This window comes from Macadamia integrifolia, chromosome 10 (genome assembly GCF_013358625.1).
Source record: "Macadamia integrifolia cultivar HAES 741 chromosome 10, SCU_Mint_v3, whole genome shotgun sequence".
NCBI lineage: Eukaryota > Viridiplantae > Streptophyta > Magnoliopsida > Proteales > Proteaceae > Macadamia > Macadamia integrifolia.
In genome coordinates, this window is record NC_056566.1 from 23208657 (window position 1) to 23234058 (window position 25402).

The 25402-nt window shown below is 44.9% G+C and overlaps 1 protein-coding gene across 1 annotated transcript; it reads left to right on the top strand.

The window, feature by feature from the left end:
* The first annotated feature begins 19454 nt into the window (after nucleotides 1–19454).
* LOC122092093 (adenine DNA glycosylase-like) lies at nucleotides 19455–22905 on the top strand. Its single transcript, XM_042662404.1, has 3 exons — nucleotides 19455–19933; nucleotides 20064–20123; nucleotides 20386–22905. The coding sequence occupies exons 1-3, from the start codon at nucleotides 19556–19558 to the stop codon at nucleotides 20626–20628; spliced, it is 681 nt and encodes a 226-aa protein (XP_042518338.1). The 5' UTR covers nucleotides 19455–19555; the 3' UTR covers nucleotides 20629–22905.
* Nucleotides 22906–25402: the final 2497 nt, after the last annotated feature.

A 25402-nucleotide genomic window follows, 5' to 3' on the forward strand; every position in this document is an offset into this window, starting at 1 on the left:
CTTCGGTATTTCGTGCAGGCTCAGAATCAGATGGGTCAGCTGGTGGCTCGAGCCGAGGCTATGTGCCGAGACCTTGAGGTCGTCTAAGAGGGAGAAGGTCTCCCTGGACAACGAGCGCACCCTCCTCCTCGAGAAGGTGGAGCACTTGGAGAAAGAGCTAGTCTTCGAGCATCGAGAGTGCGATCGGAAGCTCTCGGAGCTGAAGTCGCAGGTGAAGGCCCGAATTCAGGAAGCCGAGGCCCGAGGGGTTGAGAAGTATCGGTCCTCTGAGGACTTCAGGGAGGAGATCAAGCACGCCATCGCCCCGGGGTACACAATGGGCGCTACCGAGGTCCGAGATTGGGTCCTCGAGCGCTACCCCGGGGTCTCCTTCGAGGACAGCGGCCTCATCTTCGAGGACGACGACGTGGAGGCGGTTCCATCGGCCACCGAGGTTGCTGCATCGAGAAGTCCCCCCGACTCCCGGCCATGGAGGTTTGGATCAGGAGACTCTCCCAGCCGAAGACGAGGCTACGAACCCGACGGATGCCCCTTGAGGTCACCTCGGGCCTCAGCTCAGACCGCCCCCCCCCTTTTGTTATGTAATCAGCCTTCGGGCTTCTTGTAGTTTCAGGCTTTAGGCCTTATGTAATTAGCCTTCGAGCTTTCAATGTAACTACGGCCTTCGGACCTGTTTTGTAATCTTTGCCTTCGGGCTTTATAAATGCATAGATCCTTTTTCATCTCGCTTCTGTCCCTTTAATGTTGTCTTTAATTCGTAGATAGGTGCAAAGGGCCGAAACCCTAGTTGACCTTAGGCGCATGGCCCCGAGACTTGGCCGAAGGCCGACCTTTCAGAAGTCAGAAGAAAGGCCTACCCTTCGAAAGTCCGACGGAGGCCGACCCTGCAATCACCAAGCAATTTTATCAAGTGTTTTCCCTCTTGGCTCCATCCGAAGGGTCTGTCAGACGCATGGATCTAGGTCTTGGCCGAAGGCCGACCCTTCGATAGTCAGACGGAGGTCGACCCTACAATCACCAAGCAATTTTTTACCAAGTGTGCACCCTCGGCTCCAGCTGAAGGGTATGTTCCTTTGGTAAGTTCCCTCGACCCCGAGTCAGGTCTCAGGTCGACGGTGACCCTCGGTCAGGTCCGTTCGGCTTTGGCCGAACTCCCAATCGATTCGGTCAGGTCCGTTCGGCTTTGGCCGAACTCCCAACCGAAGGAGGGGCCCTCGGTCAGGTCCGTTCGGCTTTGGCCGAACTCCCAACCGAAGGAGGGGCCTAGGCCAGGTCAGCCTAGCCTTGTTTGTGCCTCGACCGAGGTGTGGACCTTCAGTCATCCGTTCAGCAGGGTTAAAGGTTATCAGCCTGGAGAATGTCTCAATTGCCGTAAACCAGCTCTCGTATTATCCATGAATGAAATCTTTCGGATTTTAAGATGAATTACAACTTAAAGGTGCACAAGGGCGATAATTGCAAAGAACTACAAACGGAAAAACTACAAACGACAAGAGTGCGTGCCCGCCACTTCACTACTGGTGGAATTTTCTTAAATTCTGAGAGTTCCACGATCGGGGTACCCTTCCTCCCCCCGTAGTCTCTAGGTGATAGGACCCTGGTCGTATTACCCTCGAGACTCTGTAGGGACCTTCCCAGTTTGGATCTAGCTTCCCTTGATGTCTTGGGTCCAACACCTCCGCCCTTCTCAGGACAAGGTCGCCCTGCCTGAACTCGTTCTTCCGAACTTTGGTGTTGTAGTGCCTCGCGACCCTCTGCTGGTAGGCGGCGATCCTTTCTTGCGAAGCCTCTCTGGTTTCTGCCAAGAGGTCTAGATTCGCCCGGAGCCCTCCTTCGTTTTCGTCTTCGTTGTAGTACCGAATCCGATGGGTAATGGCCCTTATCTCCACTAGGAGTACAGCTTCAGTGCCGTATGTTAACATGAAGGGTGTCTCTCCGGTAGCTAACCTCTCAGTAGTGCGGTAAGCCCAGAGGATGTGGTGCAACTCGTCTGCCCATAGTCCTTTGGCATCATCTAGCCTCTTTTTTATCCCTTGGAGTAGCGTACGGTTGGTTACTTCTGTTTGCCCGTTGGTCGGTGGATACCCGACGGAGGTTTTCCTGTGGTTGATGCCGAGGGCCTCACAGAACGCGTCGAAGGTTGGATTGGCAAACTGAGTTCCATTGTCCGTTACCACAACCTGGGGGATTCCAAATCTGTATACTACCGCCCTTTGGAAGAAGTCCCTTATGTTCTTTTCGGTTATCGTCGCTAGGGCTTCGGCTTCCGCCCACTTCGTGAAGTAGTCGACTGCCACCACGAAAAACTTCCTTTGTCTCGTGGCCAGGGGGAACGGGCCTATGATGTCCATCCCCCACATGGCGAACGGTACTGGGCTAGATAAGGACGAGAGCTCGGTAGAATGTAGCCTAGGCACAGGGGCGAACATCTGGCACTTGACACATTTCCTGACCAGTGATTCTGCGTCCTTCCTCATTGTCGGCCAGTACAGGCCCTGCCTTAGTACTTTATGCGCCAGGGCCTGGGCGCCAAGGTGTTGGCCATATATCCCTTCATGCACTTCCCGGAGTGCGTACTCGCAGTCGGAAGAATCCTGGCACTTGAGGTATGGCGAGGTGAACCCTATCTTGTATAGCGTGTCGTCCTTCAGGAAGAAGCGCGCTGACCTCATTCTTACTTTTCTTGCTTCGTCCCTATTCTCTGGGAGCTTTCCCTCCTTGAGGTATTCTGTTATGGCGTCCATCCAGCTTTGGCCGTTTTCACCTACGGGTAATACCTCGTGGGGTTTTTCGATGCTTGGTTGTGGTAGTACTTCAAAATACACCGCTCGTCCAAGTTCTGCAAAGTCAGAGGTGGCCAGCTGTGATAGTGCGTCTGCGCTAGCATTCTCTTCTCGTGACACCTGCTTTACCTCAAATTCCTTGAAAGCCGCTGACCTGTCTAGCACTGTGTTCAAGTATTCGGCCATCCTTTGCCCTTTGGCCTCGTATTCTCCATTCACCTGTCGCACCACGAGTTGGGAGTCGCTATGCATTACCAGTTCCTTCACCATCAAGGCCCGAGCCAGATTAATTTTGACTATTACGACGATTATCGCTTCGTATTCCGCTTCGTTGTTGGAGGCATCGAAGTCGAACCGTAGGGCGTATTCCACTTTGAAGCCTTCGGGGCTTACCAACACGATTCCTGCGCCGCTTCCATCACTGTTGGAAGCCCCATCCACGTACAATGTCCAAGCCTCATCTCCTCGTTCCTCGGCAGATTCCTGTGGGTCATCAGGGATCGTCGTCTCCGCTATGAAGTCTGCGAGGGCCTGTGCTTTAATTGCGGTTCTTAGCTTGTACTGGATGTCGAACTCTCCCAACTCTATGGCCCAATTTACCAGGATACCGGACATATCTGGTCGCTGCAGTATCTTCTTCAGGGGCTGGTCAGTGAGTACGCATATCGTATGTGACTGAAAATATGGTCTCAGCTTTCTTGCCACCGTCACAAGGGCGTACGCCACTTTCTCCGCCTTTCGGTATCTTGTCTCGGCATCTAGAAGGGTTTGGCTGACGTAGTATATTGGTCGTTGTTGCCTTCCTTCCTCTTTCGTCAGTACGGTGCTTACCGCTACTGCCGATACAGTCAGGTACAGATGCAAGGTATCCCCGGTGTTCGGCTTCGTCAGCAGCGGGGGTGCGGCCAAGTATTCCTTCAATTGTTCAAAAGACTTTTCGCACTCCTCCGTCCACTCGAACTTTTTGGTGCCTTTCAGCGCTTTGAAGAAGGGGAGGCATCTATCTGCAGACCAAGACATGAATCTTCTGAGGGCGGCGACTCGACCCGTCAGCTCCTGGACTTGCTTCACATTCTGGGGTGACCTCATGTCCCGAATGGCTTGTATTTTGACTGGGTTGGCTTCAATTCCTCTCTCCGAGACGATGAAGCCGAGGACTTTTCCGAGGCTACTCCGAATGCACATTTTACTGGGTTCAGCTTCATGCCGTACCGTCGCAGCACCTGGAACGCCTCTTCCAAGTCTTGGATGTGTCTTTCCGCCTTCAGGCTTTTCACGAGCATGTCGTCCACATATACTTCCATGGTTTTGCCGATCATCCCTTTGAAAATTTTATTCACCAACCTTTGATAGGTGGCCCCTGCATTCTTTAGTCCGAAAGGCATGACCTCATAGCAGTACAGCCCACCCTCGGTTATGAAGGATGTTTTCGGGACATCGGCCTCAGACATTTTGATTTGGTTGTACCCCGAGTATGCATCTATAAAACTCAGTGCCTCGTATCCCGCCATGGCGTCGATGAGGAGGTCTATCTTCGGCAGGGGGTATGCATCCTTCGGGCAGGCCTTATTTAGGTCGGTGAAGTCGATGTAGATCCTCCACTTTTCGTTTGCCTTCGGGACCATTACCACGTTAGATATCCACTCCGGGTATTGGATCTCGCGGATGAACTGGGCCTTCAGTAACTTCTCCACTTCCTCGTCTATCTTCTTCTGTCTTTCGGGGGCAAACGTCATCTTCTTCTGCTTCACCGGCTTCTTCATTGGGCTAACATTCAGATGATGCTTTATCACCTCTCGATCTATCCCGGGCATGTCCGAAGCCGACCAGGCGAATACGTCAACGTTGTTCCGTAGGAATGAGACGAATCTTTCTCGCTGCAACCTTGGCATGGTAGCCCCAATCTGGAATTGCCGGGTGTTATCCCCTTCTTCAGCTCCAACTTGCACCAAATCTTCGGCCGGCTCCCCCTGTTGATAACTGGCATCATCTCGTAGATCCTCTATCGGGAGTGCCTCGCCCGCCTTTTCTTTTCCCCATAGAGTTGTGGCGTAACACCTCCGGGATGTCTCTTGATCGCCCCGACACTCCCCGACACCATTCTTGGTAGGGAATTTCATTTTGAGATGGGGAGTGGAGACGACAGCCTTTAACAGGTTCAACCCGACCCTTCCTAGTATGACATTGTACGCCGATGTAATGCTCACCACCAGGAAGTTGATCATGACCGTCGCCTGGCGATCTCCGATGCCAGCTCTTACCGGCAACTCAATCGACCCTTCCACCTTCACTGGGACGCCAGAGAATCCCTGCAGCGGGTGTTCGACCTTCTTTAATTTTCCCTCGTCTAGGCCCATCTTCCAGAAAGCTTCAAGGAACAGGATATCAGCTGAACTGCCGTTATCCACTAAGATCCTCTTCACTTTGCAATCTGCTATGGTCATGGTGATAACCAAGGCATCGTCATGCGGGGTCTGTACCCCTTCCAGATCATCATCTGAGAAGGAGATAACCGTCCCCGTCTTCGCCTTCTTGCTTGGCCATTCTGCCACATGAACGCTCCTCGCGTAGGCCTTCACCTTCCTGGCAGAGACCGAAATCTCTCCTGCGGTTGGGCCTCCACAGATGGTCGCTATAACTCTGGTCAGGCTCTTATTCTCTTCTCGAGGTCGGCGCTCATCTTCCTCGGGTGTCTGGTTCCTTCGTTGTTCTTGATTGCCTCTGCGGGTGAGCCCCCTTCTCTCAAAACGACCTCCGCCATCTCTTCGACGGTTTTCCCTCCGGCCATTGCCATCTGGAGCCACCTCTTTTTCCCGGTCTACAAATCTGCCTAGGTATCCCCTTCTGATCATTCCTTCTATCTCCCCCTTGAGATGCCAACAGTCCTCGGTATCATGGCCATGGTCTCTGTGGAAGTGGCAATATCTGTCCACATTGCGTCTCTCGGGGTGTCGCCCCATCTTTCCTGGCCACTTCAACGCTCTGGCATCTGGGGAATCTTTTATCTGCATTAACACCTCTGTTCGCCATCGGTTCAGGGGTGCATACTTCTCAAACTTCCTTGGTGGGCTGGGGGCCCGACTGCACTCAGACTTTCGTCTTTTTCCTTCTTCGACGGGTTTATCATCAACCCTTGAGGGCCTCTTCCTCGTCGCCTTCCTTTCGGCGGTAGGCACTAACTTGTCTCCTCAAGGCCTCATTCTCCCTCTCCTAGTAGAACACATGGAATGATCAAGAAAAGAAGCAATAAAAGAGGAAAGAGATTAAAGATAGGAGAGTACCCTCTCAACCATGACCTACCCTGATGCATCCTTCTAAGTTCGGCATAGAACTCCGGAGACACTTGAAAACAAGCATGTCAGTCAAAAGGAATCAAGAATCAATCAAACAAAAAGTGTTTTGATTACTCACATAGTCATATGGGATAGGAATTCCAGAAGAGGCGTCTCTATCCACTCTACACTCCAAGAGCTGAGGAATGCCCGGACGGGTCGCACTGGGATAAGACCAGCCCAGGAAACCACTTAAGGGACTGATGGCCATCCAAAGAGGTCCCCTCATAACAATGGAAGACTCAATCTGAGATGAGGAGGCAGCACCCGCTCATGACCAAGCAGGAGGGGGAGCCACATGTCATGCCCTCCACTGAAAGAACATCAATAAAAAAAAAAAAGAAGAATTTGAAATATGGAAAAAATGTTTAAGAGAGGAAACATACTAGTGCCCTCCCTGGGGCCAAAATGAGCGCAAACTGTCTCCTCCTTGAGAAAGGCTTGTAATCTCTGTTCAGATCCAGTAGAGAGTCATCCCACACCCCTTCAACCTAGATCTCCATCTCACTCTCGGGGAGACGCTCCGGGTTAAGCATCATCGATGGAGGATAACAGGGAGGAGAACTCACAGTGGGATCGGACCACTGAGGAGTGATATGCTCCCCTAGATACTAGGCATAGCCCCAAATACCTCTGAATAATGCCCAACTCCCTGTCAAGTGTTTGGCTCGAGCAATCTCATCGAGGTTAAAGAATTTGAGATCCCGGAATGGCCTCTAGTTGACCTGCAAAGTTAAGAAGAAGTGAGTACAACACAAGGCAAAGGAAAAACTTGACACCAGATATGGCTTACCTCTGTAAGGTCGTCCAGAAGAGAGTGGGGAGTGGTCTCAATGGGATAACGTTGGTTTCTCGATACCCAACTATCCCCCCATCTGTTAGCCATAGGGAAGGGCAAACTCAGAGGGTCCTTAAGCACGGGGGCTAAGATCTCTAGGTGTTCGTAACACCAAGGCTGAATTGAAATATCAAGATAAGGATGTGCAATCAAAAAAGAAAAAAGAAAAGAACAAAAGGAAATGCAAAGTCACTTGGAGAATATAGCCTGCCCCCTTGAGGCCCTGATCCCCATATGCCAGTAGGTCCAGGGTCCGCAGAAGGTATGCAAAGGTGGCCCCGCCCCAATCCCAAGAATCGACCTCATGAATATTCCAGAAGAGGGTAGCCATGCGGATGTCCACTCCGCCTCGGAGGTCACTAAAAAGACATTGTGCCATAGCAAACAAAAGAAAGGAGTGAGTTACCTATACAAGGTTACCCGGGTTCACCCTTAGATCTTTCCTCATCCAATGGGCACTGATCACACCCAAGCAGATATGCGTCTCATCATCTAGAATCCCAATACCTGACAACTCTGTGAACTCCTGCGCTGACAAAGTCTTAGGAATAGATAGAGGCCTCCCCCCGAAGGGTATGCTAGTCATGGCATAGAAACACAAAGGTGTGATGGTGATCTCACTGATAGGAAGATGAAAAGAATGAGTGCTCGGCCACCGCCGCTCCACCAAAGCTCCCGCCACTGTTGAGCTGAATTTCTTGGTCTTCAATGACGCCAGGCGGCACAGGTAAGTCGAATCTACTTCCCTCTTTGCCCTATGGGGAAGCATCTCATACCATTCCCGAACTGCATTGGGATGGTCATACCTGGCCAAAGTAGGGGGTGTTCCCTCACCATGTTCCTAAAATAAATGCAAAAAATGAACAAAAATAAAATAAATGCAAAAATGAACAAAAAAACAAATAAATGCAAAAAATGAAAAAAATAAAATAAAATAAGTGCAAAAATGAACAAAATAAGCAAAATTGAATAATAATAATAAAATGAAAAGGAAAAAACTTACCCATTTTCCCCACGCCGCATTACAGATGTGGTCTCGAGTCCGGGAAAGTGTCCGCCCGATGTACCAATCTGTGGGACAGTCATCCCCCTAGGAGGATGTGCTATATCTCTCTCCACTAGCCAACCGGATCTCTCTTGGAGTCCTTCTCTTTCTCCTTTCGGCCATACTTATCCAAAAAAGCAAAGAACCCCAAAGAAGTTTCATAATTTGTAAAGAACCCCAAGAAGTTTCACAATTTGCGAAGGACCCCAAGAAGCCTCACAAATTGTAAAAATGCCCAAAAAGACTTCAAATTCTCCAAATGGCCCCCTCCTCAAGAACTATGAAGAAGTTCAAGGAGAAGATGAAGAACTTCAAGAAAAACTTGAAGATCTTCGAAGAAATTTGAGAAAACTTGAAGAAACGCGAAAGACTTCGAATCTTCAAAGAAACTCAAAAACCCGAGCTCACTCACTCACGAATTGTTCCAAACTCAAGAAACTCAAAATAGTGAGTGAATAGGAGGGGGGTCCATTTTATGGTTAAAAATTCATCCGCCAAAAAAAATTGAAAATCTAATTCCAGGGTGCAAATCAAGAGTTCTTACCACAAAAACAAAATTCAAACTAATTTCTTGTGGTAGGTAAAAAATTTTAAATCACATGGAAAGTGAAATCTACTTGGTAGATAAAATCACATGCAAATGGGAAATTGGAATCTACTTGGTAGATAAAAACACATGAAAGTGGAAGGTAAAATTGGTAGAAGGTGAAATCAAAAGCCAAAATTCAAAGTTCAAAGATTCCAAATCAAAAGTCAAAATTCAAAGATTCCAAATCAAAGACCAAAATTCAAAGAATCAAGATTCCAAATCAAAAGTCAAGAATCAAAGTTCAAATCAAGAATCAAAGTTCAAGATCAAGAGCTAAATTTCTAAGAATCAATGGCTTAAATCCAAGGTCCCAATCTCATTGACCCACCCCCAGAGGACCCAATCTCATTGACCCGGCCCCAAAGGGCCCAATCTCTTTGACCCGGCCCCAGGTGGCCCAATCTCATTAACCCGGCCCTAGGTGGCCCAATCCCATTAAATCGGCCCCAAGAGGCTCAATTTCTTTGAATCGGCTCCGAGTGACCCAATCTCATTCCAGATTGGTTCGAAAGACCCAGCCTGGAGACCAAACTCCCTAAACTGGCATATGGAAAGCCCAGCTAAGGAAAATCCAAGAATCGAATGTTTTTGCATGTTACAATATTTGAAGAGTAGGGAATTTCTCTCTTGTAACCATTGGTCTCAGATAGTCCAGATTGGTTTGAAAGACCTAGCCTGGAGACCAAACTCCCTAAACTAGCATATGGAAAGCCCAGCTAAGGAAAATCCAAGGATCAAATATTTTTGTCTATTGTAATATTGGAAGAGCAACGAATTTCTTTCTTGTAACCAATGGTCCTAGATAGTCCAGATTGATTCGAAAGACCTAGCCTAGAGACCAAATTTCCTAAGATGGCACATGGAAGCCCAGCCTAGGAAAAGTCAAAGATCAAATGTTACAATATTTGAAGAGTATGGAATTTCTCTCTTGTAACCATTGGTCTCAGATAGTCCAGATTGGTTTGAAAGACCTAGCCTGGAGACCAAACTCCCTAAACTAGCATATGGAAAGCCCAGCTAAGGAAAATCCAAGGATCAAATATTTTTGTCTATTGTAATATTGGAAGAGCAACGAATTTCTTTCTTGTAACCAATGGTCCTAGATAGTCCAGATTGATTCGAAAGACCTAGCCTAGAGACCAAATTTCCTAAGATGGCACATGGAAGCCCAGCCTAGGAAAAGTCAAAGATCAAAATACTAACATCTTTTGCAATATTGGAAGAGCAACAAATTTATTTCCTACAATCGACAGCCCAAGTAAGTCCTAAACTTCAAAGAAGGTAAGAAATGACGGCATTACATGCTCCAGGTGACAAAATGTGCCAGTTCTTTTATTTGCCCTTCGATGTTGGCACAGGCCTCGGCCAAAGAGGGGCATTTTGGAGACAACCAATTTTGTCACCCTCCCCTAGCTATGATGACATACAGATCTTGGACACAACCTTTCGCCTCCAATCGATAGAGATGGTAACTGACTGAGGTAACTATTCCCAGAAGCATTCCATACTCACCCAAAATTCCCAAAAAACCTGTGCAAGAGAAAAGAAGGGTCCAATTATGACATTTCATTTATGAAGGAATCCGGTCAAAGTGATAGAACAAACGCATAGTACTCAGAATCACGATTCCAACGATATATGGAACCTCAAAATTGGACCATCGGATCTTCCACAATCACTCCCAAAAATTGCCCCTTGAGTGCCCAAACCCTGCCCATGAGAGCCTCGTGTGTACTCGGCCAAGCCCCGCGTGGACCCAACCAAGCCCCACTCATCCAAGCCACGCGTGCACCCAACCATCAAATCTGTCAGTTGCCATTTAAACTTCTCAGGAATCCTTGCGCCGAAAAAGAAACTCATTTCATCAGAATCCACTATTTTGCTTTTCGAGCCTTTTCTCCCTCGAATAATATTCTCAAACTTCTCTAATTGCTCTCTGAGTTTCATTTCTTTCTCCATCTCTGGAGGCTTCATTTGAACATGTGCGGCAAACTCTTCTTCCTCATCTTTAATCACTACCCTGGGAGGAGGGACCCTAGAATAGGACCCTCGTTGACCATTTAGACGGGTAGGTGAAGCTCCTCTCTGACCGGTTGGCCGACTTGCTCTGTTTCTCCTGAGTCAACTCAGGAAGAATTTCCATGATGACCCGTAGGTCCGTTCTAATCCAACTCTACTGTAGCTTGTGCTGGTTCAGCCCTGTCAGGGTTTTGGAGTGCATGCAATATCTAAACTATTCCTCTTTTGACCTCGGCCATTTCTGTCTGCAAGGTCTCTACGGGGTGGACCCAGGCTTGCTCAGGTGATTCAAGGTCGTGGGGATCCATGTGAACTGGGTTATAATCACTTGGATGTAGACAATCTCAGAGAGACGATGGAGGTGACACTAAATTTAAGCGAGTCAACCGACTACCCTGACGTGCCCAAACAGACCGCAGAGAATACTTGAGGTGTGGAATTGTGCCTAAACCGAAAGTGGCTTATTTTAGGATTCTTGTATTTTCAACCCCTTATTCATTCATCTACTCAATCATCAACCAATGATCCATCCACAGTTAGTCTGCTTGATGATAGGGAGTGGGTAGGGGTCCATGCCCCTAGTCTACTCAATGTCATAAGTAGGAGATTCATACAAAGGGTTTCACGAGAATACTCCTATTAAGACATTCTTCATTGAAAAGTCATGCTTTGCTTAATCTTACCCCACTAGGTGTCCTTTCTCCTAGTTTCCTCGGGTCATTTGGATAATTTGACATTTTGCGGGGCTTTGACAGAAATAAGCCCAGATCTCGTATACCAAATCATCCATATTTCATTTCTAAGGAGAAAGGACACCTTTTATCCGAAACCCACTTAGGAGAGCATTTCTTTACGACTATAATATATCATAGGAAAATTCATTTTCAAGACCACAAACAAATTCTACAGATCAGCTTGTGGCGTTCCTAGCATTCTCCGTCTATTTCTTACATGAGCGAGCATGCAGTGGATGCAATAGGATCGATAAGGCTTCCTTGACAGGATCTATATACGTAAGGTACGTGATCCTTTTGATATACCCAGAGGTACAAGATTAAGGGGGTGACTTCCTTGCCCATTACCTGTGACTACACAAAGGTTAAGCAACTGGCCATGGGGTGGTGGAACCATGAATGGTTGTGTGCAAAAATGTAATACGAGAATATCATTATTTGATCTCAAAATGTCATAAAGTGCATGGACCTCCCCGAGGGTGCTGGCACAATTACGAACATCCTCACTATTTAACAATACTCCACACCCTTATACAGGAAGCGGGTACCATTTGCCCTCAGGGTACTCTCCATGACATGCACTGACCTCCCTGAGGGTGCGGGCATGACAAGGAGTCCCTCTCCAAATGATTTCACTTTGAGCATGATGCATGATGCGGTTAGCGAGTACAAATACAAACATGGGATTAGCCAAACATGTTTTCAAACAAATGTGGTGGAAAATATTCCTGCATTTAATGGTAACATCTAGTGTCGAAAGCTTGACATCTATCCCTAGTAGAGTTGCCACTGTGAGGGTAGCGGCCAGAAGATGCATTGCGTTCCTCCTTTGTGGGGAGGAAAAAGGCTTGCATTGATTTCATCCTCTCTCCTCTCTTTCTCTTTCATGAGGGAGGGGTGTGTCGTGTGTGCTTACACTCTGGCCCGAACCGTCTTATCGCCACTCGAAGGTACGTGGAGGCCTATTTCGTAAGAGTGTAAAGTTCATCATTCGAGATGGGGATTTGATGATGGTCCAATACGGGAATCGGGATCATGCAAAAGGGTTTGGAGTCACCACCTAGGATTATGGGCCTAGGACCTAGGGGTGGGCCAAATTCCTGAAAAAAGGGCTCGAAAGTTGGTATTGTCTAGAGATTTAAGGTAAGTATCAGGTTGTAGAATTGGGAAGGTGTTAGGCATCCAATCTACCCAATTCAACCGGTCTTCCTTCTAGATGCTTAAGAACGAACATTTGCCACAATTATTCTTATTCCGTATGCATGGCTAAGTTATCACTCATATATACATTGACTGAATTTAAATAACTATGTACACTAAAACAAGGTCAATATAAATTCTACATTGTGCTAATTCTGTTGAGAAATTATACCTAAGCTTGATCCCTGTTTCGAGTCAAGAGGGTGGGACCCCCTGGTTGATGCTAGTACAAACTTTCCTGCGGATTCTCCCGGCTCAAGGGAAGATGGTCTTGACCTCCAACTTCCTTTCTCGAGAGATGCTGATTGTGATAATATTTGGACAAAGTTTCGGCTAGGAATGGTTACTTTCAGATTTGGGATAGGCTATGGGAGGGCTAGGCTGAGATGGCACTCGGACAGAGCTTCCCTAGGGATAGGCTATGGAAGGGCTAGGATGAGGTGGCACTCCTGCAAAGCTTTCACTAGGGATAGGCTATGGGAGGGCTAGGCTGAGATGGCACTCGGACAGAGCTTCCCTAGGGATAGGCTATGGAAGGGCTAGGTTGAGATGGCACTCAGACAGAGCTTCTGCTGGGAATGGGCTGAAACCTAAATGGTTGAAGAACTTCGAAGGCCCCAAAAACACTTTGAAGATTCGAAGGAATCTTACGACGATCTCTCCGTAGACTGGAAGAACCTCAAAAGGCGGGGTGGGAGACTAAGGGGAAACTTTTCCTACACAAAAATCTCACTCAAAGAAGGCAAAGGATTGAAGAGTTCCGAAGGCCCGAAGAACACTTCGGATCTTATGAAGATCTCTCCAAAGACTTAGCAAACCTCAAAGGGGGAGGGGAGGAGAGAGGGCAGAGCTCTGCTACCATGGGTTGCTTCTAAGAGAGTTAGGTTGTTGTGGGTTGTGTTGGTGTCTAAAATCAAAGCGAGGGGGTATTTATAGAAATTTTGGACCAATAGGGAGGAAAGAGAAAATTCCTTAACCAATGGTAGTAAAAAGTAATTTTTCTAAACCAATGGGGTGAAAGTAAGAAATGTTGGACCAATGGGGTGGAGGGTAATTTTTTATCGCTAATGGGGTGAAAGATAATTTTTTTGGACCAATAAGGTAAAACGATTCCTTTTTGGACCAATGGGAGGCCGCAGTGTAGGGTATGCTAGCAGGGCAGTATAGGGTACATAGGCGGGTGAAGAGGGAATTCCTTCTCCAAATAGGTCACCGGAAGAGGGATTTCGATTGTTGACGGGAGTGTCGAAGGTTTCTGCAGGGGTGCGGGAGGTTCAATAGAGGTGCTGGAGGTCCAGCAAGGGTGCTGGAACTCTAGCAGGGGTGTTAGGGCTTAGGTATGGGCACTGGAACTCCATCATGGGTGTGGGAACTCCAGCATGGGTGCTGGAACTCTGACATGGGTGCTAGAACTTAGCTGAGTATGAGCTGGGCTTGGTGGGCATAAGCGGGGCTTGGTCAGGTATGAGTAAGGCTTAGTCGTGTACAAGCGGGGCTTGGTCGGGTACACTTGGGGCTTGGCCAGGCGCACACGGGGCGTGGGTAGGGGTGCAAGACAAGGCATGGGGGCTCATATAGGTGGGGTTTGGGCACTCAAGGCAAGGCATGGGTGCTCACATGGGTAGGGTTTGGGCACTTAGGGTAAGGCATGGGTGCTCGCATGGGCGGGGTTTGGGCACTCAAGGTGAGGCGTGGGTGCTCACATGGGTGGGGTTTGGACACTCAAGGTGCGACTTCTAGGAGTGATTACGAAAGATCTGATGGTCTGATTTTGACGTACCATATATCATTGGAATCGTAATTCCGAGTACTATGCATCTGTGCGGTCACTTTGACCAGATTTCTTCGTATATGGAATGTCATAATTGGACCCTTCTTTTCTCTCGCAAGGTTTTCTGAGGATTTTGGGTGAGTCTGGAATGCTTTTAGGAATAGTTATCTTAGTCAGTTGTCATCTCTGTTGATCAGAGGCGAAAGGTCTCGTCCAAGATCCGTATGTCATCATAGCTAGAGGAGGGTGACAAAATTGGGTGTCTACAGATTGGTATTTTCAATGCCCCATGCATGTGCCATATGGAGGGCAGGGTGTGGGTATGTTACATCAGGATCAAGATGTCAAAAGATCGATGAGCAGCCAGATGTAATAGAATGTATGAGTTCATGGATGAGTAGGGATAGTGAAGAATTTAATTATATATGGCATATAGATAAAGAATCTAAGTATAGTTTAACCCATATAAGTTGTAGTATTAACTCTCTTATGGTTTTATAAATATTTGGGTTAGAAAATTAGATAAATATAAAAAAATAATAATCAAAATTATCTATAGTATCGAATAGAGATTTTGGATGAAAAAATGGATAATTCAAATAATAGCTTAAAAATATATTTTAGTAATGAAATAAAATATCAATTACATGATGTAATTTCTGGTTTGAAAAATATGTCATGTAATACTCATAGAAATAGACTTTATTATGGTAATGATTATGATGAGCCCTTTACTCTTCAGACATAAGAGTTTTGGCCATTGAGACAGAAAGGTTTAAAAAAGTTGAGTTTGATAATATTGTTGAATTACTTGAATATTGGAGAAATATGTATAAAGTCATAATTCAACATCTGATGAAAGAAATGTCTTGATGAGAAAAATCCAAGACACTTATTTGTAAAATAAAGAAGTTCTTAATTTCTTTGGGTATAATATAGAAAATTATCCTAATAACTTATAAGATAACTAGTATGGAGAAGATGATAGTACCACATAAAACTTCACTGATAGACATCAATTCTGATGATGAGTCCAGACAGGAGAATCATCTAGAAGAAATACTTGTTGGAGATGATACCTCATCAACCTCCAATTCTAAGGATGTGGAAGAGCCTATACCAATTCATCAAAGACGTGATGAATTGAATAAGCAGCCCATTGCTCAATAGGGGACATACTTAGATCTTAAAAATATTCCATTTAAAGACCATAAACGGACTATTGATGCTTGGGCATAGTCTGTCTATCCTAATCACCAATTATAGAAATATATGGTCTAAGGAAAGGTTCTTAGATTATATTTCAGCAACGCTTCAAGGCAATATATTGCAATGCTCAAGGGATGGGAACAATTAGATGCAGGTAAGTAGCAAAAAGCTAAATTACTTGCAGATCTTATCAGTTTTGAATATATTCTTCAACAATTTACAAAAATTTTAAAAGAAGAATTCATTGGAGAAGCTAATGAAAAAAATCTTCAGAAAGATGTAAATTATATTATCTCAAAATTAGAATTGTGTAATATTTGTCAATTTGAGGAATTTTCTGAAATATTTCAAAAATATTTTTATCTGCTAGACCAACCAGGTAAAATTTTTTGGTTACCACAGTTCTTTACTAAACTCCCAAGCCCATAGGATGAGTTATGTTTAAAAGGTTATTCTGAATTTTTAGAAAAAATAAATAAGACTTTAGCATAACTAATTATGTATTGAGAATGATAGCAAACTATTGTGGTCACACCTCGCTCCCAACACCAGGATCCCAGTGGTGTGAATAAGATGATTACTCGTCTTATGTCTCTACCAAGATCTTTGATAGCGGTACCTTAACCTCACAATCACATAATACCAAAGTAACTAAACAATTTCAGCGGAATCAGAGTATAATATAGTGGAATCATGTAATCAAGTTAGGAACAATAATTAATGTTAATATATTATATAACAAAAGTTTGTCCTTGTCACATCTGTCAAAACATACATATAATAACCCAAAAGAAATACCATCCAAAAATACAGTATCAGGATGACAACAGGCCACCACCCGGTTCACAGCGCTGCATATACTCAGTTATCTCAAGTGTAGTCGGGCTTGTGCTCCTCAACTTATGGTGTCCACCAGTCACTAGCTCCATACTAGGGAACAGAAGAAGAAGTGTCACTGCCCAGTGGCACTACAACACCTATATTATCATCTAAAAAGCAACACGCACGTGGTGCGAGCTCCAACTAGCTTAGTGAGAGATCGAGTTCATGCAAGCATATACACAGTTCATGATGCAAGAATGATGCAATTCATTTTACATTAAACCACTTAGCATACAACTAAGTCGGGTACATGCTATTACCACACATTAGGTTAAATCTCTGGTCCTGAAACTCGCACATCGGTCATCCAGGGATACAAATCATAGTCGTGATTAAGAGCCTGACGATCTTGGAATGCGACCGTCGGTCACCCAGTAAACCCCTAATAACCCCTCCTGATAGTCATGGCAATGGAATTACCATTGACCACACCGGACTAGCTTTCACCTCTAGTAATAATCACATCGTACTGTGGAAGTGGCATTCCGAAAGGGCTCATCATACATACCACAGTTGGATTATCCAACACCTTACCCCCTGTTGGCAAGGGATCGTAGTATAGGGAATGTGACCTAACCATATTAAGCTACATGGCTTGCATAAAGATATAGGTAGTATGGAATACAATACCGAAAACAACCATTAGCCACATCACGTCCATGTCCAAGTCTATCTAGTAAATAAGTAGTTAAGTATGGGATACACGATATTGAAATTATCATCGGCCACAAAGCGAACCCATATCCAAGTATAGCCATGGAGTACACGATACCGGAATTACCATTTACCACAAAGTGCATCCACAACCATATCTAACTCTAATGTGCACCCAATGCATGTAATCATCCATATGGAAATCACGTTACCGGAATCTCCTTGGCCACACCGAATCCCGTCACACAGTTCACAACATATATATATATATATATAGTTCAAATAATCTCATATGTTATACAATTCATAAATAACTCAATGTTATGCAAGTCATAAAACCATATGAGTAGTTGAAATTATCTATATATGATTGTTATGGCATGCATGTAGTTTTATAATGTTAAAACACTTCAAAATAAAGTCAAACCACCACTCACTTCATCTGTAGATCGGACGGGTGCAATTCCCAAGTTGTAAGCCCGATGTCAAACCCCACCGCTAGGCCTCACCATTTTGTGATTGCCTCTGTCCTAGGTACAAGGGTAAACACGCATCAACGAGTGTTAGAAACACCTAAGGGGGATCCACAAGGTCTACTCCAAAAACCACCAGAACAGTCACTTTTGACAATTCAATACAGGTCACCAGAAAGAAGTCACCGAATCCAAGGTTTGAGTAATTAGATTCAATCCTTGTGTTTCTGGTGGTAAACCAAGAAACGCACCACCTTTTTAGGGTTGTGCCGGTTCGGTCCCAATCGCTAGGATTTGTTCCATAGAGATCATAGGGAGTCTTCCCACATCTCATTTAAGCCGAACGAATCACATTTCCACCAAGCCATTTAGGAGATACGGCGAACAAATGATGGAAACCCTAACTCCTTATTTGGTCAAAATATTGTCGGAGCTCGATCGGCTTGGTTTGAGCTTGACAAACATACAAGGGAGTGCATTGCACACAAACCTGACAATCGGAAAGCACTGGGGCAGAGGCTCACCCCTCTAACCTGGCAATTTCATAGTTTGCTAAAAGGGAAAAGATGAAAAAATGAAGGGAAGGAGGGTTTGGGGAAGGTAGCACCTACCTTTAGCCACAACCAGCAAGCAAGCGCGTAGCTGGGAGCTCCCCCACCTTCTTCTCCTTGTTCCTCTTTTCTCTCCCTCTCCCACGTTGGTTTTCAGGTGAGAAGTGAGAAATGAACTAATATCTCCCTTTTATAGTGCAAAGCCTTAGGGCTTGTTTGGTTGGACATCTATCCGGGACCTAAGTGTGTTAAGTCACCAATCGGGATATGCGGGCCCACTTCCTTAGGCTCATATGTGTACAAGTCATCGATAGTGTGGGAGGTTGGTCAGAGCTGGCCAAGATGCGAGTAGTGGGACCCACGGGGATTGAAGCCATTTCAACACAACAAGTGCCACCGGATTGAGGTCATTGGATTCAGTGGGCTGTTTCCGATGGCCATTTCAGTGCTGTATTTTGATATCCTTTTGTCCACCTTTAGCCATCCAATAGGGGGTTGCCCTAGGATGTGTACAATGTATTCCTGGCAATTTCTACTTTGTGTAGGGACTCAAGTGGGGAGGTGCTAGGTTGCTTACCGTTTAGGGTCGGAAGGTTTGAATTCCCTCTAGTTTGACAAACATGAAATGCATGAGCAAGTAGGGTCATCCTTTCCTTTGTGACAATGGGCTGCCATAAGTCAGAAACCATTGGTACTTTTACATCCGTCGCGGGACCTATCACAAAAGTTTAAATTTGACCGAATTAAGGCACATGTGTAACACAAGCAATCTGCCATAGTACAAAGGGAGTCCAAGTATTTTTTTCCTTTTTTTTGGGGGGGGGGCCTTGTAGGGAGAAATCAGGGTAAATGAACAAAACAAAAGGTTATTTTCGTTATTGGGTGTTGCTGCCAAAACCCCCGCTAGTCGAACCTACACAAACACAGACGACGAGGGCCCGGAGCTTTGTCCGGGATTAGTCCTCCGACGCTCAAGTCAGGGTCGGCCGCACAGTTCAATAAGGGAGTAATGGTGAGGGTCTCAGAGCTTACCTCTTCTTTCTTCTCGGCTCCCCTTATATAACTCATAGGGTTTAGGGTTTTCCCTTTCCTTCCCCGCATCCTTCTCGGGTCCACCTTCTTCCCTCTTAGAGTCCCACTCGAATACGTCCATGCTTCTAGGGGGGAATATTCCCTTCATGCAGACGACGTGATCCCGCGTGATTTTATGCGCTTGCCTCAGTGATTGAACGTGCTTGAGCGTGAGTGATTTCTTGGAACCTTCGTCCGGCAGAGGACACGTGTTTCAGAGGCGACACGTGTCATTGCCCCCACCGAGAGGTCAATTTGGCTATATCATTGGGCGGAGAGGGGAAGAAAGAGGGATGACCATCTCACTCTCATCGCTTCTCCCATCCTTTTATTTCTTTCCACCGCTACGTTTGGCGGGAAAGTCGTCCAACTCGAATTTTAATTCGTGGGTTCTACCATCCGACATGGAAGAGGCGGACGCCGTGACCATCCACAACAAGAGGAGTGTGAACCTGAAAGAATCCTCCTTGAAACCTATCCCTGAGGCTGAGATCGCTATTGGAGTAGCGGACATCGAAGAATTTTCCTCTCAAGAAACCCTACAGATTAGGGCATCTCTACTGCAGTGGTATTATGAGAACCACAGAGTCTTGCCATGGAGGAAGAACCAACTCGAACAAGAAGACGATGAAGATGGACAAGAAAGAGAGGCTCGAGCATATGCCGTCTGGGTTTCCGAAGTAATGCTTCAGCAGACAAGGGTTGCTGCTGTTATAGACCATTACAATCGCTGGATGGAGAAATGGCCCACCGTTCATCATCTAGCTCGAGCTTCTCAAGATGTATGTAGCAGAATAACAGAGCTTCGAGCTTTTTCTTTTGATTGAAATTTAATATTTTCTAAATCTGTCTACAAACTTAGAATTTATCTCTTACTGTGTTTAAATGCATGATGTTCCTGGTTGTGCGCAGGAGGTCAATGAGATGTGGGCTGGTTTGGGTTACTATAGGCGGGCTCGCTTTCTGTTAGAGGTTTGTTGTGTTCATTTCAGTTCAAATGAAATCATGATTTCATCTTCGTTTTGCTCCCATTTCTTTTAGGGTGATTCTCTCGCATTTGTCTATATTAGGTCTTCTCCCCTAAAAATTCGTTTATTACATTTAAACTCAAAAAAGCTAACACTGTAAGAGAGGTGCTAGTTTTAGAATATTCTTCTTCTTCTTCTTCTTCTTGAATCATCAACTGGCAGATCAGTCTGACCCTAGACTAGTAATGCCTGAATGGCATGAGCAGCTGCAGTGCTGGTGCCTAATTTTTAGGGGGCGTGTTACTGTGGCCTCAGTTAAGAACTTCGAGCTTGTGGCAGCTGTAGAGCCTTCTCACCAAGTTTCAGTGGCAGAGCAAGAAAAGGTAATACTGCAGTTTGGAAAGATAGGCAAGGACATATTTACCATGGATTACCGTTACCCGCTCTCTGCCTTCCAGGCCTTTGCAATCTGCCTTAGCAGCTTTGACACCAAGCCAGCCTGTGAATGACTTCTTTTTCTTTTACTGATCCTTATTATGGCTCATTTCCATTGAAAGTCAGTTCCAAATATTTTCAAATGAAGGCTCATTAATATCTGCCGTTAATCATCACTGAGTCTTTTTTTTTTTTTTGTAATTTGTATGTATTAAAGAAGAGAAAGAGAAAATGTATAGAAAAAGGCAGCCTCTATCTCCATCTTTGGACAGGCCGAAGGAGAGGAGGAGAAGCCCCTAGGGAACAAAGCAGGACAACCCCTGTGTTACAAGAGAAACCAAGGAGAAACAAAGAAACAAATTACAATCTATAGTAAATCTTGAAAACTGAATCCTCCATCACTAAATTCTTTAGCTCATCATGAAAATCATGAGGCTGAATAATAGTCTCCACCTGAGATGTAGCCATAGATGCTAGGTAATTAGCAGGTTTATTTACCTCCCTCCATACATGCTTGAACTCCTTTCTGGACAAGGTATTAGAAATGTGTAAAATCTTGCTTTTGATAGCTCTAGTTTCCTATGACCCCTCAAATTCTCCATTTAAAATACCTGTCGCCAATTTGGAATCTAACTGAATTGAGATCTCCATCGTGTTGATATCTATGCATAAAGTAATTCCTCTAAGGATAGCAAGAAGTTCCAGCCATAAAATATTAGTCTTCTTCGCAAGACCAGTATAAGCCATAACAGGAACCCCTTCCTGTCCCTGATTATGCCTCCATAAGAAGCTCGGACTTGTGAGAGGGACCCATCACAATGTAAAGCAACTATATTATTTGGAGGCATAAACCATGAGCAAGCTTTTGGGATCATAATCTTCCAACTCACATGAATTTCCCAATTAGACATGATAACTTGATTTCTAGGATTATATTCAGCCACAAAATTCATCTTAGAGCACTTAGTTTTGACATCTGAGACAATTGCTTCCATAATTTGAGGTCTTATCCTATTTTTAGATTTAAAAATCCTGAAGTTCCTTTCTTTCCGTAAGTGTTGCACTGTGGCACAGAAAGCTAACTTCCCAATGACCCTCAACGGATCCCCTTCATGAAATTCATGTTTGATCCATGTAAAAATATCTAGAATGTGTTAATAGGGTTCCTCCCCTTTTGATTGTAAAGAGATGCCACATCCTTCCATAAAGCATGTGAGAAAGGGCATTCAAAAAATAAATGGTTTTTGCTTTCCATACCTACCCAACAGAAAGTGCATTGGGGATTGACATTAATCTTCCGCTTGATAAGTTGATCTTTTGTTGGTAAGGCATCAACAAGACACCTCCATGTTGCAAATGAGTGTCTTGGAATATTATCATCAAACCAAACAATCTTGGCCTAAGATATCTGTCTCCTTCTTTCTAACAAGCTGCCAGGCTGATTTAGTAGAGGAAACCCCTAAAGAGTGCTCTTTCCAGATCACTAGATCCTTCTTAGAATAGTGGAGTCTAGGAATAGGAGGGAGCCCTCCCCAAGCTTCCACAAGATGTAAGGAAATAACAGGAGTCGGATACCATTCACCATTCCTTAAGATTTCTTCAACTGTGGCCAAGTGAGGTAAACCAGCATCATAACTTATTCTTTCTCCAAACTTTTTAATCAGAATCCCACTTGGGTGCTAATTGTCTAGCCAAAGCTTTGTGGAGTTGCCATTACCAATAATATGCAGTACATAGTCTTCCATTTTATCTCTGTACTTCAAAATTTTCCTCCACACCCAAGAAGCATCAATAGTTGCCTTAACAGTCCATATGGTATCCTTTTTAAGGTACCTTTCGTAGAACCATTCCACCCAAATACTCTTTCTGTGTGAAGCTATCCACCATATTTGCTTTACAATTCCTGCCACATTCATCTACTTGACCATCTTCACTCCTAAGCCCCCTTCCTCCTTTGGCTTGCATATAGCATCCCAAGAAGCATAATGTACTATCTTTTCTAAAGAAGGTCCAGACCACAAAAAATTTGAAAAGATAGACTCCACCTTAGCTATAAGATTACCTGGCAATGCGGCATAGCAAAAATTCGTGACCAGTAGATATAGCATCCTTGGAGAACTGAGGAGATCAATTGTAGTATGCCAGCATAGGAGAGAAATCTAGCCTTCCAGCCATCACTGAGTCTTTTAGATGTGCAGGAATTAGTTTACCTATTGGTGGGAGTGCCCACAAAACATGCCTTGTTAGCTGCAGTCTTATTTTATCCGTGGATGGGAGTTATACTGTGATGCTCTTTCTGAAGTTTTGTATTCTATTACTACCAAATTATTTGATATTTAATTTTGCAGAAATTTGGTTATACCCATTTAATTGCACTAGGCTGTTGCGTTTGTGGTACCATTATAGACCTTGTTGAAATAGATCTAAATGTTCAGATAGAACTCAATACATGCAACCAATATACATTTTGGCTCCACACAAGCCACAACATCTGGAAACAAGATTATACATGTCAAAGGGAAAGGATGTTAGCATGCTTCGGATTATACATGTCGAAGGGAATAGATCTTTGTCATAGTTTTTAAGGCAGTAAGGCGACGGAGGCGTTTGAGGGTTTTTTGGAGCACCTTAGCGATAAGGCGGGTATAAAGCATCGCCTTATCGACTAAAGCATTCCTGTGTAATTTTTTTATAAAACCAATCTATTTGGCTTAAATCCTAGTTGAATCCTATTACTCATATGTTAAATAAATATTAAAGGTTCATATTCATACCAATGTAAGATATTCATCAAGAAAACAAATCAATAAAATGAATAAACTAAGTTCATCTTCATCAATCATCAATCATCAATATTCAATCATCAATCATCAATCATCAATCATCATAACATATTAACATATAATATAAATACATAATTATGAAAAAAAATTATAAATATAAAGAAAAGAAGACATAAAAAATACAAGTATTTATTATACTTACCTCTATGATACCACAATGAGTGCCTAATGTAATATCCCGCTTCTTAAACCCGGTCTGATTTCACGATTGAACCAGTTTAACCATGCAGGAACCGAGCCAGAGGATGTTAGAGCGGGTTCCCTATGGGCTATGATGGCACGGGTGACCTTAAACACCGGCTGGCCCGACAAGTCCGAGCCAGTGCCAGAAGAGACGGGAGTACCCAAACCGTGTACGTGCACCTACCATAAGGCTATGTACGGATAAAACAGGTATTATATCTGTATTTTAAGATATATACGTTGGCTACAATGTATGCCTGGGGTGAGGTTTGAGCCGAGGTCCGAGCCCCGTCAAAATCCCAAGTTTTGACTCTCGGATGGGTATGTCGGGTGGGTACACCCACCCACCTGAGTGACCCATCCAACACTATTCACTTAAGTAGGGATAGTATATAAAGCTTTATGATTTCTTTTCTTTCCATTTATTACCCTCGTACGTTTGGTGAGAAAAGTAAAGAGGAGAGAGAAAAGAAAAGGGAAGAAGGAAGGAAGAGGAAGAAAGGAAGGATTTCCGTGGCGCCGAAGCTAGATCTTGCCACTCCGGTGCCGGGAGAGTAATCTTCAACTCTAGATCTACAGTTGGAGGTAAGAAAAGTTGGGTTTTATGAACGTTCACCATACCCGAGCTTTAAACCCTCGATTCGAGTGTGATTTCTTGAGATCTTGTAAATACCCTTTGAAATGATGAATCTAAGGTTTAATAGATGATTTATGTGTTGATCTTGAAGGATTTGAAGAGATATTGACAAGGTAGAAGGAGCATTGTGAGTTGGAAGTGATTTGGAAGGTTTGAAGTCATTCTTGAGCAAAGAAGGTATGATGGTTCCCCTCACTTGAATCTAACTTAGATCTAAGCTAGAACCATCCTATAGGACTTTAAATGTGTGAAGAATGGGTTGAGAAAAGCCCTATTTGGGTCCCCAAGGAATGGAAGAAGTTGAGAAGAAACTGGGGTTTTTCCGCCAAAACCGGCGGGTGCAACCGGCGGGTCCCTACCCGCCTGAGACACCCACCTGAGAGGGCCAGGGGGTCCCTGGCCAAACCGGCGGGTAGGACCGGTGGGTAGACAACCCACCTGAGTGACCCACACCCGCCGGTCCAAACCGGCGGGTAGGACCGGTGGGTAGACAACCCACCTGAGTGACCCACCTGAGTGGCCAGAATGTGATTTTTGGGTCCGATCGAGCCCAAATCGGACGTGGGACCTTCTTTCGACGTTCTAAACACGATTTTGACGTCGGATTTCATTAATTTTGATTCTAAAATGGTGAAGTACTAACCCCTCTCAATTTTGTTAGGTTCACCAAAGCCTACCCGTTTCGCTCCGGATCTCACCCGTACCGAGCGGGAATCCTTGTACGCTACAAGTAAGTGGAGAGAGGACGTGTGGCCTTGTTTCAAGGCATTTGTTTGGCATTCATATAACCATATCTAATCTAGTCATGTCATCATGAATGTGCTATATAGATTAGTCATTCCACTCATTGATGTGCATCTATGCTATGTTTACTTTTCAAATGCAAATTGAATGAGATGTTATATGTTGAATGTGGACATCATGTTGCATAATGCATTGATAGACTAGATGCCGTGGTCGGCTTGGAAACGAATGCATTGGTGGCCCGTGGTATGGGACACGGTGGCACTATGCAGTCGTACTGCATATAGGAGCATGCGGTATTAGGACTCTCACCATCCCGTGCTACGACCCTTCCCAACAGGGGTTCAGGTGTTGGGTTGCCATTTGGGGGGAAGCAGGGGTCGCGGTTGTCGGACACTGTGGCGGTTAGGCATTACGCCCGGCGAGTCATGTAGGACAGTC